The sequence below is a fragment of the Drosophila hydei genome, unplaced genomic scaffold, assembly GCF_003285905.1.
Source record: "Drosophila hydei strain 15085-1641.00,03,60 unplaced genomic scaffold, DhydRS2 tig00008122-arrow-pilon, whole genome shotgun sequence".
NCBI lineage: Eukaryota > Metazoa > Arthropoda > Insecta > Diptera > Drosophilidae > Drosophila > Drosophila hydei.
The window spans coordinates 690,274-706,158 of record NW_022045833.1 but is presented as its reverse complement, the minus strand read 5'-3'; the positions used below and the strand labels follow the sequence as shown (position 1 = coordinate 706,158).

Below are 15,885 nucleotides of genomic sequence, written 5' to 3'. Positions count from 1 at the left end.
TTAATTTATAAAATCAGAGCTGATGCTGTGATGTATAGCCAAAGCTGTGATATAACTCCATAGAGACAATGTTATCATGTTTTCGATTACTCATCCAATTTCTATTTATCGATAATAATCGATCAATCTATTTCGTTTTTCAGCAACGCAAACGCTGGAGATTTCAATTTAGTAGATTTTGAGTATATCAAATATCAAATATGAGACATTTGCCCCACTTTGCATTTTCTTATAATATATAACAATATTTTATATATAATATTTCAGCTCCTGTTAAAATGAAAAAATTCAAATTAAATATAATTTTATTAAATTCTTTTTATTATGGCAATTCATACAGAAATTGAATTAAAAATATGTATATATACAAAATAAATATGATATTATATGCATGTTAAGTTTATAAAGTTTAAGTTTATATATATATATATATATATATATATATATATATATATATAGAGAGAGAGAGATATATATGTATCTATATAGTGTAACTATAGCTAAGTCTAGGCTAGTCATCTACTTTGCTGTATATTCATAATCGTATAAATGAGTAGTCGCAACTACTAAAGCTTAAATTCTTTGCTGGAAATATTAGCTTAGAGCTTAATGATGCCGAAGAAGCTGCGATTGTTGCTATCCCGCAGCATCACATTGCGATCCCGATGGATGTCGCGCAGATGGATTGATTCGTGCTGCTGCAAGTGAATGAGGCCGCCTGTGTGGCAGGTGTGCACCTTTGGCATATTCGTCGGCACCGTGTTGAGGCATTGAAGAAATGCGTTATTATTATGAAAGATAATGAAACCATTTTGATCGTGCGTATTATTATAACAGATCTGGGCATATACGTAATAGAGGCCCGTCTGATGGACTGTCAGTATGCCATTCTGAACACTGAAGTGCTGCTGCCATTGATTGTCGCTGCTGGCCGTGGCGTGCCCCATATACATATCACCCTGATAAGCTATAGATGTGAACGGAAATTTAAATCATTTATAATCTTTAAATATATTTAGTTATTTGATACTCACATTGTAGCTGAATGGACGACTCGTGTTGCGGCACTTTGCGATTCAAATGGAAATGTGCAGCTGCTCTGCTTGCTGCAGGGAAATCTGCGAATTTCGCTGAAACAGGAGATTCGCCTGCGAATTAACAAATGTACACACGACAGTGAAGGAATATTTTTTGTTGCTATAGATATATTGCCAATTAAAATGCGACTCTATATATATATGCTCACCTTTGCGTACTAAAAGTCGTTGGCGGCTCTGACGTGTGCGTGGACGCTGTTTGAGCGAATGCTGCTTAGTGTTGCTGTTGGGAGTAACGGTGCTGAAGGAAAAATTAAAAATAAATTTCCTTTAATTGGTACTTTTTGATGTGATACTAAATATACTTAAAGAGACTTTTGTTAATTTACAAAGTAGTAATATATTTATATTCCAAATTTCCCAACTATCCATTCAATAAAAAATTGAAGTTTTGAAATTTTAATTCCAAGCATTAACCTAAGGAGCGCACAAAGTGATTAAAATATTTACTACTCTCACGCCATTGGTCAGGCGCTCATTAAATCCCCCTGTTAGTGAGCGCAGTAATTGTAATTGAGTAAAGAGAGAAAGAGGGAATTTTAAAATTCACTGTCTTAATGTCATTGGTTGCAACTCGTTTGATCCCTATGTCATTCGAAAGTGTGCGTGAGAAGTTTGAATAGCTTGTAAAAGTGCTCTCTTACGGGAGTTCGTATTAGCTTTTAAGTGTATACTACCGACTTAGCGTAGGAGCGCTATGTTATGTATGTATGTTAGTAACTGCCCTCTCTCTCTGGGATTTTTTTTGTGTTAGTGTAAGTATTACAACACCGGCTTAGCGTAAGGTCTCGATCTTTGGGGACATTTTAGTCTCTGCGTGTCTGCCCTGCTGATCGGTTGTGTCTTCTGCGCAAGCTCAGAAAATCATTTGCGCATATTTTTAATTAACTTTATGGTAGTTAATGCGTTTAGCTCGTAATGTGTGTATGTGTGTTAACTATATAGTTATTAATCAGTGATTCATCTATTAGTGAGCCTTTCATGCGTTATTTCAAGTGCAGCGCCTACGTTTACTTTGAAATAGACTCACATTTAAAGAGAAAGCGAGACAGATATATAGAGCGAGTATATTATAGCTATTACCTAAAGGGTAATTGTACTCTTAGCTATTTAAATGTTAAAGACGAAGAGTATTGTTACCTTCTAAAGAAATTATGCTCTTGTCTATATGAAGAGCGTAATTACCTTTTTAAGAACAGACTCAAAGCAATTGACCAATTTTAATTTGTTTCAATATAAAAATATACAATTTTATCTTATAACTTACCTCTCCTTTGTCTGTTCAACACTTCTGGTTTGGTTCTTCGCAATCTGATCTAGTTCGTTGCTCGGCAGCTCATTGCGTAAATCAGCAATGGAGCGAGTTTTTCTATTTATAAATAAATTTGAATATTTATACTTGTTTATGCGCTTTATAGTAGGTAATCAACTACTTACCGTTCGCGTTTCTTTTTGGAATCATTATAGCTAATGAAATCTTCAAAGACATTATCATCATTAGATCCCGACGAGCTGGAGCTGGACGTGGACGTGGATGCTGCTGTTTCCGACTTATCGCTGCTGTTGTCCTGTGTCACAGGTTGTGTGACTCCCTTCTCCTGGTTAATCAGATCCAAATACTCATCGTAGTCGGTACGCTCATTGCCCAAGTCGTCTTCATCACCGTCAACATCGACGTTCCAACTGTCGGCATCATCCTCATCATCCTCCACCCCAACATCCTCGTCCTCATTGTCTTCGTCATCTTCATCGCCCTCGAGTTCGTCCAGTTTGCTGGGATCATGGGTAAGCATGTCCGTATACTATAATATAAAGTGGATGCCATAAGATTTGTGGGTCAAACACTTGGGCCACAAGTACGTGACTTGTGTCGTCTCCGCTTGGGGGACCTGGCCCCATAACTTATGATTTTAATGCATATTTCACAAATGGGCGTGTGCGTGGGCGTGTGTGTGTGTATGTGTTTCATATATTTATAAATACGCGCACTCATTTAAATAATACTTTTTCATCTTTTTTTTTGCTTTTGCTTTAATTGCTGGCGCCTTCCCCCAACTCTCAAGAGACGCCATCATTAGCTAGATATATATAAAATCTTTATATACTCATGTGGATTGCCTCACATGCACAGCACTCTTGAGTTTGGAAACCATCTATCTGTGCCACTGATGAGATCAGATCAGTTCAGATCAGTCAACACATAGTCCTATATATGCATCATAATTATATATCTTTTCGTTTCTCTAATAAGTAAATAATTTCTATCTGACGTCCATTTGGCAATTGTCTTGAGCGGCACGAAATGGATCTAATAGCCAAAGTCATAAATTATCGCACAGAGGAATGTATAGTCGAAATCTATTAAATATTAATTGAGTGTTAGCTCTTAAGAGCTTCTGGCTTATGCTTCGGCTCTTCAGTGATTTGTCAGAAATGCCCATTAATGAATGGCAAAGTATTTTATGGCCCGCGGAACTAGCAGCTCCCATTCAGATCTACATCTATCACATCGCAGGCATTTGTCAAAAGCAAATTTTTCATAAATAATACAGCTATAAATACATGTGTCCCATATAGAAGAAATATATATATAAATATGTATATAATATGTTGGGCTTTTCTCTCGAAAGTGACGCAACGCTTGGAATATGAATAGAAAAGTGTCATTTTTTCGTAGACTGGAGCTCACCACATTTTGGAATTCATCGAACTCGTCCAGATAATTGATGCCCAGTCTTTTCCGTAAACTATCCACTTCGCGCCTCAAAGCGCCCAGATCATTATCCAGCTGTCGCACGCGTATTTTTTGCCAGATCTGCAAGAGATATATATATACAGTTATATACAACTTTATGCGTCATAAGTAATGTATGAGATCACTGATAGAAGAAGAAATATAGCTATTGAAATAGCCATGGCTATAACACAGCATGATCATGTGTTTATACCCAATTAAACAAAAGGGAAGTCATTAAAATCTGTACATCTGTACATATATATACATATGTATGTATGTACAGATGTACATATATATGTATATATGAATGAAATACAAAATGAGTAAAGAAAAGATATCATTTATGGCTCTGCATAAAGAAATTGCTTTTCCATAACAGAATTTATATATATATATATATATATATAAATATATATATATATATCGATTGACTATATGCTCGTATTTTAAATTCACTTTATGCTTATCTTTAGTTTTCATATACAATTAATGTAATGAGCTTTAATTATGGCGATAGGCGGCGCTAAAATCCACACATCATTAAATCCCAAACAGCGAACTTTGACACCAGCGCCTAAAAACATATGTATACATACATACATACATACATACATACATACATACATACATATATGTATATAGCAGACCCAAAGCTAGATTATGCTTGGCGTTAACATGCTCGACTAGACAACACCCTAACTCAAAGCTTAAAAATCTTTAAAACAAAATATATATATTCAAATTAGCTTCATATGTGGCATGCTCGACTAGGCTATACGCTGTTAAAGGAAAATAAATCAATTTTCATTTTAAAATAATGTTTATTACTGTAATTTTTCAATTTGATACGCTCGACTAAGCAACAGCCTTTAAAATTTCATTAAGTTGTATCTTCTATTTAATCAATTTTAATTTTTTTCATGCTCGACTGTTCAATACCCATTGCTAAAAACTATACATCATTTGAAGAGTAATTACAATTTAATTGATTTAATAATTATTAAAAATATTTTTATATATTCACTTGGTTAGAAATGCTCTTTAAGCTAATTGAGTTTCATTTTTATTACAAAATAATTTTGAAATTTATATTTCTATTTGGATAAATTTTGAATGTTTGCAAACTTTTGATGTCAATTAGCTCGTTTGATCTATAAAGTAATTATCTTTAAACATTTTAGTTTTAGTTGAAAGAGCATCAAACACATTAAATACCCTTTAAAACAAAGAACATTGGGCTTATAGTTCAAATACAGAACTCGTCTCTTTTGTAGCTTAATCAGTTTCATTATGAGAATGTCGAAAAATGTCTTCGGCTGAGGATACCAGGCTATGATACTAACCGAAAGTGTCATTATTCATATATAATCATAAATATATATTATTATAAGTGCGCTTTCTACTGAAAGTATTGAGCAATGCAAATATTTTCATAAACAAAATGCGCTAAATTTGAATTCAGTCCAAAAGTGATCCACAAAATATATGGTTAGAAATCTATAGAGGCATAGGCTGAAGCTTTCTACGTTTAATAGTTGATCTTAGCTTAAAGTTAAAGTATATTTGTAAATGCATAGATCTTTTAATGAGCTTTGCTTAAGCACGCTTTCTTAATCTTAATATTCTATTTAGTTTCGTTATCTTTGCTCAGTTTATATATTCTATAAAAACGCTTTCAAAATGTGGAGCAAATGTTAACCACCTCGTTTGTTATTGGCCTAGGGCATTTGTCAAAAATATGGTGTACGACCCGCGAGGCGCATAATCTTTTTAATGGATCATTAACATTCTGTGCGAACAGCCGCAAACTTTCGACGCGTTGCTCAATATGAGACTGTCATCGCCTTTTCCTATCATTATTTTCTATATACATCGTGTTTCTCTCCCTCTCTCTTTTTATTGCTTGTTCGCACCCAAAAAAAAAAGAAAAAAATTAAAATAAATAAAATTAAATAAAATAAAATAAGAAGCTAATGTCCGCTGGTTATGACAAGTCCCGGCTGGGACTTTGGCAGTTATGTGTGCGGGAATTCTTAAGATATTTCTCTGAATAAATTATGAAACTTGTTTACGAAATTATTGAATTAAGCTTGTGCATTGATCGTGAAAAGACAGCAAAACATGTGACAGAGCCCCATTGTACAATGGGTTTTGCACAGTGAGAAAAAGATGATTTAGAACTGAGGCAACTCAGACATAAGTGGGAAAGGAGTTGAACCTGAATGTGAATGAATATGAATGTGAATATATGAATATGAATATGAATATGAATATGAATATGAATGTGAATATATGAATATGAATATGAATATGAATATGAATATGAATATGAATATGGATGTGAATATGAATATGAATATGAATATGAATATGAATATGAATATGAATATGAATATGAATATGAATATGAATATGAATATGAATATGAATATGAATATGAATATGAATATGAATATGAATATGAATATGAATATGAATATGAATATGAATATGAATATGAATATGAATATGAATATGAATATGAATATAAAAATGAATATGAAATTGAATATGAATATGAATATGAATATGAATATGAATATGAATATGAATATGAATATGAATATGAATATGAATATGAATATGAATATGAATATGAATATGAATATGAATATGAATATGAATATGAATATGAATATGAATATGAATATGAATATGAATATGAATATGAATATGAATATGAATATGAATATGCATCAGGCATCAACATCTAGCATTCATCTATCTTGCAGTTAGAATTCGGGTTGGCATTTCGGTCTTAATTTTTCGAGTTTCCCAGGAAGTGCTATCTACATATCAAAATTCCGCTTAGTTTTTGATTAGATTGATTAAGAGCATAAACCTTCTTCATTTTTTTTCATTATTTCGCCCAGTGCATAACCAACTTCTTCTGTCTTCGATCTCACTTGCCGCTCACTTTCTGTAATTGGAACTGCTGCTGCGGCTGCTGCAGCTACTTGATTTGTAAACACTTAAAGTTCACTTTGTCGCCAGATATTATGACAGTCGCATATGGATAGTACCGAAAATGTAAACGAGTTTCGCCTTCATAAATCTGGCTGTCTGGCTGGTGGCCGACGCAATGAAATCTCGTTACACCAGCAGAAACACAACATACAAAATAAGTTTTTGTTTTCCACTTTCACCAGCTCTGATGAGGGTCACTCCCAAACCCAGGCCAACCCACCCCACCTTGCGGTCAGGGTTACAGGGCGTACAACATACGTCAGATACCAATCGCTCTTTTGTTACGCTACGGGGAAATTATATAAAAATCTTAACAAAGATTTATGTGGCTTTCCTGAACACATGTCCATTTAGCTGTGGCCCTCAAAAGCGAAGGCAGTCCGAAAAATAAGAAAAACCATTTGCAAGTCAATTGACAATTGTACGATTTCCGTTTCAGAAATCCACTCCAAAGTGCATGCGCCCTCAGTGAATGGCGCAAGAAGTGCGCAGTGCAAAAGTCGATCTGTGGCATAAGACTTCTTCTCTTATGCATAAGTTCAGCGATTGTAGAGCATCGAGGCTATCGGAATACAGTATTTAGTATGTGTATACATATATTCATGTGTATACACATATAGTATGAGTATACATATCTATATATATTTTAATATATTTATATAGTCTGACATTTATCGAGCATGCAATAAAAATGGTAAAATCCCAAGATAAACCATGAAATTCTATCGACACTTCTTTGTCGAGGAATGAGCTTCTCGAGTAAACATAGGTCTAGTTGAGAGCATGAGCTTGCTAGATACCCTGTAAAAGGTTTTAATATATTATTGGGATATATAGGATATTTGAAAGACATGCATCTATTGGGTTATTGATTCTAGCAGTGCTTGAGTAGTTCCTTTAACTGCAGCTATAACTATCTATGAGTAGTTAATGCTTTCAATATGCTACATATTTAAGACCTAGTTGAGTGTTTCATTGGGTAGATGAGCTGCATACTTACTCACAGTTAAACAGCAAGATCTAGAATGCTCGCTCAACTTAGGCCTAAAATACGACGCGAATACTTTAGGAGTATCTTCTGAGCTTTTCCTTGGACTTTTTCTATTGATAAACAAGTAGAGCCGCGTTGCAATATGATATTCTAGTTGTTATTCGTCAACAAATTGTGAACTATTCCATCAGTTTGTATAACACGCAGAATCGTACTATTCCAAGAACTGATAAGGTTTATTGGCTTTGATTTGGTGTCGCCTGAGAGCAAATACCTAAAAGTCTCCCTTCAAACTGCTCATGGAACTTGCCCGCTTCTTGCTTCTACTAGTCTATGCTGCTTTTGTTAATCAAGTTTTCTGCTATATATATCTCCCCTTCTTTATCCACTCTAATTTACCAGCTACTTTCGTAATTCCCAATAGTTTGTTTTTTTTTCTTTTTTCTTTTAAATAAACAGTTTCAAATGCTACCACTTGAACTTCAAACAGTTCATCTCTTAGCACCTCGCTATGCATTTAGTTCCCATGTTTATGGCAGCAAGATTTATATATTTTGATCTGTCTGCACAAATGCCTATATCTCTTTCGGTTGGCTCTGCCATGATGATCAGCTTGTACGTTCGGCTTTATGATGATCATTAGGAAACGATTTGGTCAAAGACACGCTTCGATTTAGATCCGAGACGGGTTTTATTGGTCAACAGGCTAGCTAGCTAGACGAGCTACCTACCTCCACGGCTGTTTCCGAGTTTGGTTTAGGTATAGCTTGTGCCAAATTAAATGCTTGACGGTCACGCTACGTAAAACAAGCTTTATAGATTTGCATTTGAATTTGAATTGAAATTGGAATTTCAATTTAAATTTGTGTGAAGATCTTTTTTTCTTTTGTGAAATTATAATTTTAAATGCGATTTCATAAACCTAAACTTTATGACAATCGATGTTAGCTTGATTAAATTCATGAGATTCGAAATACGTGATAAGCAGCTATAATGGCTGGCAATTAAGGTATATACATATATTTAGCCAGGTGCTAAAAATGCATGTTAAGTTTATTTAGTTTATGTGGCATGTTTTAAATACGAACCGTTAAACTGAAGATGAGTGCGACGAGCACGAGTGCGACAATGCTCAAGACAATTGGTATAAGCTGTCTGGACTTCCTTGTCGAGTGCGTTACGGACGATTGCTTGGCCGGAAAATTATTAACGGCACTCGTTGGTGTTATAAACGGTTTAAGTGTTTCAGCTGTCATAATTGATATCTTTCTCTCCCTCTCTCTCTCCCTCTGTGTGTGTAGTCAGCTGCAAGCTTGACTCTTTTTAGCTAGAAATTTGATGGAATGTTGTCAGCTACTGTCAACTGCAGCACCAGCTGTCAAGTGCCCTTAAAGCTCTCTCTCTCTCTCTCTTTGTCTTTGTGTGTGCAGAGAGCTCAAAACAAGATCAACAACAATAACAACTTTTGCACTTAGACTTAGCCCTTGCAGATTTTTGCTGCACAGTTTGCTTTTATTTTTGCGCTTTTAATTTTATAAATTTGTAATTGGCTTGCACTTGCGAAATAAACGTAACTAGTTTTTTTTTGCACTAGATCGTGAGGTTGAGATTCTGGGTTTTTACAACGTCGTTTTATCAGCAATTCGATAAAATATCTTGTTTTATATTTAGCTAGAACACTGCACGTGTTCCACTCTCTACGGCAAAGGTAAGCAACGAAAAAAATTATAGACAGATATTATTTATACTGCTGGCACGCACGCGCACTACACACGTCTGTTAGCGGCTGCGGGTCGCGTTCAACTGATTACTGACTCGGCGGCTGCGTTGCTGCCTTGAGCGGCATCGCAGCCGCGTGAGAGTTTGCCACGCGCTCTCCGCATGAGCACACAAATCGAGAACAGAATCGAGCTCAGAACGAAGCGTATGGCCAATTGTTTTGGCAAGCGCAATGGGGTGCCTATGTCGCTGCCTGGATATGCACCGATCACTGGGAACAGTTGTGTTGGGAACAGTTGTGTGCTTGCCTATGCGTGTGTGCAAATTTCAAATTTATGCTCAGTTTTGACTTTTGCGTTGTTTCCTTTTTTTGTAAGGGGATTTTTTTTTTGTTGTTGGTTTTTATGGGTATTTAGCTTGCTGGGGGTTGATATCAAAGTCCATAGTTTGTTATTTGAAACACACACAAACACACCCCGAAAAATGATTGTTATTTGACTTTAAGCGATAATCCAAAGACCCCTATAATAAATGCAGCACAACAGTTAAATCGCCACATCGAGAATTGCAAGATTTGAAAATTTATAAAATATTTATTTGCTATATATGTGCATGTATGTGCATATACATACATACGGCGATAAGGCATTTGGGTATTTCATTAAAATGATATTTATTCTTACTTAGTTAATGCGGATCTCCATGACGCTGGCTTATCTGCCCAAATGGACAACCCAACAGATTTTGTTTCTTTCTTTTTTTTTTGTTAGATTCGAACAATACCCGACCATAAAATTAATGTGTTATGCTACTGTCTCGACAAATTGTCTGGCTGTCTATATTTTGGTGTGGATTATATGCAACTGCTACCTCGTCTGTGGCCAACTAATTAGTTTTGAATTGATGGCTGGGACAGGTAGTCAGGCAGGCAAGCAAAAATGGCGCCCAGCATGTGACAGTTGACAGTTGACAGTTGCCAGTTGCCGCTCACTTCCGGTCAGTGCAGACTGCACTTAAACCAAATTTCTGTCTATATATGTAGAATATGGCAATGGGCAATTGCGTTGCCTCGGCAATTCAAAGTCAATGCCAGTAATTGATGTTGCATACTTCAGACATTTTATATGTACAATTGCTCGTTTATAGCTTACAGTTATGCGGCTTTGTCTGTGTGCCATGAGTGTTTCAATTTTCTTTTTCTGCTTTATTATTTTTTCCAATATTGTGTTGTTTTTGTATTTATCGCGCCAGCATCGGTCAAAATTTACAGGCACTGAGGGCAATCCGCAGCTCAACGATGCTTGAAATGAATTTCTTACGAACGACTCGGCGCTTGTCTCGAATTATCTGTCTCAGTGTTGTCTGCCTGGCAGATCGTTTAACTGCGCAGAACAAACGAACATATAAAACATATTCTCAACACACTGGCGCGCACTTGTGGCTGTATCGTACGTAGTTCAGCGTAATTAAAATTCGTTGCGATAATTAATATCTGACAAGCTTATTTTCTGCAACAATCAAATGATTTCAATGTCAATAGATTGTATGTAGTCCCAATATCTTTGAGAGATGTGTAAGTACATACAATTGTGTTATACACACAGTTAATGACAATTAATAAGATGATAAAACCGTTTTTGAATATTCAATTCTGCCTCTTCGGCTTTAGGAAATCATAGTATTTTTAAGACATTCAAAACTTATTAAGAATTTGGAATTCATCCACTAAAAGGAATTGTTTCATTACAAAAAATACATTGCAATCACATTCCAATTTATATTACCATAGCTTTTGAATATGAGGTCAGATTGCGCCAAGTCGATATTTGTGATGAAATGTCATCGATACTGCACAGCTCTTAATGGCTCATTTTCAATCGATAGTCCGTAACTGACAATAATTTACCGTCAACCGACGCGACTTTCAATTTAACTTTTCAGTGTTTATGGACAATAATATATTATAATAATACAATATAATATAATATAATTTAAAATAATGCGAATATTATCAAACAATACCCTATATAAAACAACACATCTAATTCAAATCAGCTCAAACTATCGTCAGCACTATCTCGCAATCTATCGCAGCACCTGTGGAAGTTCGTGATTAAAATATATCGATGCGCCGGCTAATCAAGTCTGTGTTGCGAACGAACTCGACAACTCTACTTATTCAGCTGGCAGCGCAAAGTCGAAAAAAATGAGGTCGAGAAGGCAGTTTTCCGGCTTATTATTAATTTTAATTAATTTAATTAGTCAAATAAACGCACAGTCCAATGAAGTGATCGGCTGTGGTGGTTTTATAAAAAGCCATGCCGATATTGACTTTTCCAAAGTGGAAATAAAACTGTACGTCATGACTTTCATAAATGAATCCATAAATCATTGATAATAAATTATTCCAATTTGATTTCAGCTTGACCAAACAGGGCTCACTGAAAGATAAGACCGATTGCTCACCATCGAATGGCTACTACTTCCTGCCCATCTATGACAAGGGCGAATATTTGCTAAGCATTGCTCCACCGCCAGGTTGGAGCTTTGAGCCCGAACACGTTGAACTTAATTTCGACGGCAAGAATGACGTGTGCAGCCAGGGCAAAGATGTTAATTTCGTATTCAAGGGCTTTGGCATTACGGGCAAAGTGGCTCTAGCTACAGGTAGTGGTGCACGGGACGTAGATGTAGAACTGAAATCGGAGCAGGGCGACATTCGTCGCACAAAAACCGACATCAATGGCATCTTCTTCTTTACACCGATTATACCCGGCAAATATGTGGTGCGTGCCACCCATGCCAGATGGCATTTCGCCAAGGCGGAGCACAATGTAGTTGTGGTCAGTGGCAATACTGAACTGCCGGCTAATTCTTTGGTGGTATCTGGCTTTGATATCAATGGACGTTTCGATACCAGCTCCCAATTGCCGTCAAATATTGCTGTGGTGCTCTATAAGAAAAAGGGTGTAAGTATAATATATTATTGCTCAATTACTACTGCTAGATAATGTTAATTATCATTCTTTTCACTCCAATAGCAAACTCTCCAGACCAAGTGTGCAAATTCCCCCACTGCACCCGCCAACAAGCTCAAGAACGAATACGAAAGCGCAGCCTCTTGCTATGCGGTGGTAGATAAAGGTGAATACAGCTTCAAAGATGTGCCGACAGGCAAATACTTGCTGCAGGCCATTAACGAGAATCAAAACTTAAAACTTCATTTGACTCCGAGCTTTTTGGAGGTGGAGTTGGGCAAGGATACGCTGCAGATTAAAGAAGAATTCAAGATTAGCGGCTTTACTGTCTCCGGTCAGGTGTTGGACTCCGCTGGCGGTGCACCACTTAAATCAGCTATTGTCAAGCTCAACAAGGAAAAGGTAGCCGAAACAGATGCCACGGGCAGCTATACGCTGGAGAACATCAAAGCGGGCAGCTACAACATTGAAGTCGAGTATCCACAACTGCAATTCGAGCCAGTGCAGGTGAAGACGCAGATTGCCACGCCCAACCTGCCCACAATTGTGCCTTCTGCTTACGAAGTGTGCGGCAAAGTCGTCTCCCAGAAATCCTATGTCGTTGGCATCACGAAAATCGGCTCCACCTTCCACACGACAACTGCCACGAAGGCAGAGAGCGGCGTCTGGTGTGCATATCTGCCCGCTGGCAAATACAATATTGAGGTCCTCACCACGGATGTAGATAAATCGAGTGGTGTTCAATTCTTCCCTGTGCAGCAGCAGGCCGAAGTGCGGGATGGCCCAGTGAATGGCATTAGCTTCTCGCAGCTGCGTGCCACTATCCGTGGTGAGCTGCAGTGCCTACCGGATGCCACGGCCACCTGCACCTCCGCAGAGATTACACTACAGGGTCTGGACGCCACCGGACAGCCCACGGACAACAAATGGAAGGCTAGGGCTTATCGTACGTATAGAATCTAATAACGCTATTCGTATATATTTAAGCATGCTTTTTTTCCAGGTGGCAAATATGCTTTTAAGGATGTATTGCCTGGTCCCTATGAGATAACAATTCCCCAGGGCAATCTGTGCTATGAATCGACTCGCGTCTTCCTAAATGTCGCCGCTGCAACGGAGACAGCGCCGCCCTTCATACACAAGGGTTACGAAGTGTCCATTATATCTAGTCATCGCGCTCTGGTAAATTTCATACTTACTATATATATTTTTATCATCTAACAGTTATTTTTGGATTGCAGATGCGCTACATCCATGTCACAGGACCTTCTGAACCCAAGGCCCCCGTTGAGACACTGAAGATTCTTTCAGGCGTCAACACCTTCTGTGTATCCAAATACGGCAGCTATGACTTTAAGCTGGAAGGTTGTCACATTTACGATGATTCGTTGCCCAGTAAATTCATCACCCCAGAACCTGATCAGCTGCAGACGTTAATTGTGAATGCCATTGCCCACAAGACGGGTGTGCGTGTGCTGTCCACAGATTCCAATCTGGACTCTCTAAGACTTGCTGTGGAATCGGAATCGTTGGGCAAGCAAATTATTACTCCAACTGCTGAGGCACATAAAGTGGATGGCAAATTTGCATTCCGTTATGAAACATATCTGAAGCCAGAGGAAAAGCTAAACATTAAACCCCTGAGTGATATACTCTTATTTACGCCTCAGCATCAGCAGATCGTGGGCAGCAGTGATTGCGTTGATATTGCTTTCAATTTTGTGGCCACGCGTGGTCTCATATTGCGCGGCAAAGTTGTGCCCGCAATTAAGGATGCCAAGATAACGCTCAGTTTTCCCGAGCATCCAGAACTTGAATCCATTGAAGTGCTCAGCTCGATTACAGGTGAATTCAAATTTGGTCCTATCGATGATACTCTCAAATTCGAGCTGGCTGCTGAAAAAGAATCCTATGTATTCAGCGAATACAATCGCCAGTCGAATTCCTTTAGCGCCCACAAATTGTGTGAGATTGAAGTCACGGTACTGGACGATGCAGGACAACCACTGAACGGAGTGTTGCTCTCGCTTAGCGGCGGTGAAAGCTATCGCAAGAATCTAGTCACTGGAGACAATGGCGCCATCAATTTCCATTCGCTATCGCCCTCACAGTACTTCCTGCGGCCTATGATGAAAGAATACAAATTTGAGCCAAATTCCAAAATGATTGATATCAAGGATGGCGAAACTGTTCAGGTTACTCTAACGTAAGAACTATTGATAGCTTATGTTGTATAACTCTTATTAATATGTTACCTATTGCAGTGGAAAGCGGTACGCTTACTCTATTTTTGGCACAATTACATCCCTCAATGGCGATCCCTTCCCGGAGGTAAATGTTCAGGCCAGCGCTACGGATAGCTGCCAGCATCAACAAGAAGAGGCAAGCAGTGAAATCAACGGACAATACCGCATTCGTGGCCTACAGCCTGGATGCACCTACACCATTCGCGTATTGACGGACGATGACAAAGTCTATCGTTCCATACCGGAAAGCCACACAGTTACCGTTGGTAACGAGGATGTGCGAAATATTAATTTGATTGCTGTAAATCCCATCAATATTGTGGATGTTACTGCCACAATTATGGCCTCACAAAATGATTTCTATAAGACATTGCGCATTGTTATGTACAGGCAGGGCGCCTCCGATTCGCCTGTGTTTTCACAACGTGTGGCGTCTCCACTAAATCCCAAGTCAAGCTTCAATCCTGGAATTATGGTGTATTTCCCGCGCATACCACGCGACGGCAAGACCTATGTAGTCGAGCTGCAATCGACGCTGTCGGAGAAAACGTACTCCTACAAGCTACCCTCCTTCACCTTTGTGGCGGACAAAAGTTCTGTCTATGTGAAGCTGGACTTCAATGCAGAGGTGCGTGCAACTGAAGCGGATCTCAATCAGAATTCCATATCAGCTCTGGTGCTCATTGCACTGGTGGCCATTGCCTTCTTCAAACAGGACTTGGCCGTGAATTTCCTCAGCTTTGTGTGGAGCAAGCTGAGCGATGTCGTCACAGATGTGGCCCAAAGGCAGAAGGGCAAGGCGACCATCCGTAAAAACGAGCCCATCAATCAGCGGGAGATCGAGCAGATGGCCGATCAGATAAATGCAATTAAAAAGAAAAAGGTCAAAAAGACTTAAATTAGCCCTTACAATTTAGTCACCATCGGTATTCGGTTTTTCTTTTAATTTTTTCCCTCATATTTTTTATTTTGTTTTCCTCTTGAGATTTTCCGACTTGAGTTAAAACTTAGCATTTTTTTTATTGCATTTTCCGGAACAAATAATGGTAGTCGTTTTTTGTTTAAAAGCTGAGGCAAGTTTATTTTGTTCATCATTCTTATAGCTAAAATA

At 37.9% G+C, this 15,885-nt stretch overlaps 2 protein-coding genes across 3 annotated transcripts; one reads left to right on the top strand and one right to left on the bottom strand.

Annotated features, from left to right (window-relative positions):
• Positions 1-490: 490 nt before the first annotated feature.
• LOC111600640 (protein eiger) lies at positions 491-9,602 on the bottom strand. 2 transcript variants are annotated; one of them, XM_023316847.2, is made up of 7 exons: positions 8,920-9,602; positions 3,787-3,912; positions 2,535-2,899; positions 2,365-2,466; positions 1,247-1,338; positions 1,035-1,148; positions 491-967 (listed from the first exon to the last, which is right to left on the bottom strand). In XM_023316847.2, the coding sequence occupies exons 1-7, from the start codon at positions 9,085-9,087 to the stop codon at positions 600-602; spliced, it is 1,335 nt and encodes a 444-aa protein (XP_023172615.2). In that variant the 5' UTR covers positions 9,088-9,602; the 3' UTR covers positions 491-599. The 2 variants fall into 2 exon arrangements, with proteins under 2 accessions (XP_023172615.2, XP_023172617.2); XM_023316849.2 differs by having other exon boundaries at positions 1,035-1,130.
• Positions 9,603-11,712: 2,110 nt separating this feature from the next.
• Positions 11,713-15,829, top strand: LOC111600711 (nodal modulator 3). Its single transcript, XM_023316968.2, has 6 exons — positions 11,713-11,905; positions 11,973-12,519; positions 12,592-13,474; positions 13,532-13,710; positions 13,770-14,734; positions 14,793-15,829. The coding sequence occupies exons 1-6, from the start codon at positions 11,757-11,759 to the stop codon at positions 15,670-15,672; spliced, it is 3,603 nt and encodes a 1,200-aa protein (XP_023172736.2). The 5' UTR covers positions 11,713-11,756; the 3' UTR covers positions 15,673-15,829.
• The last annotated feature ends 56 nt before the right edge of the window (positions 15,830-15,885 follow it).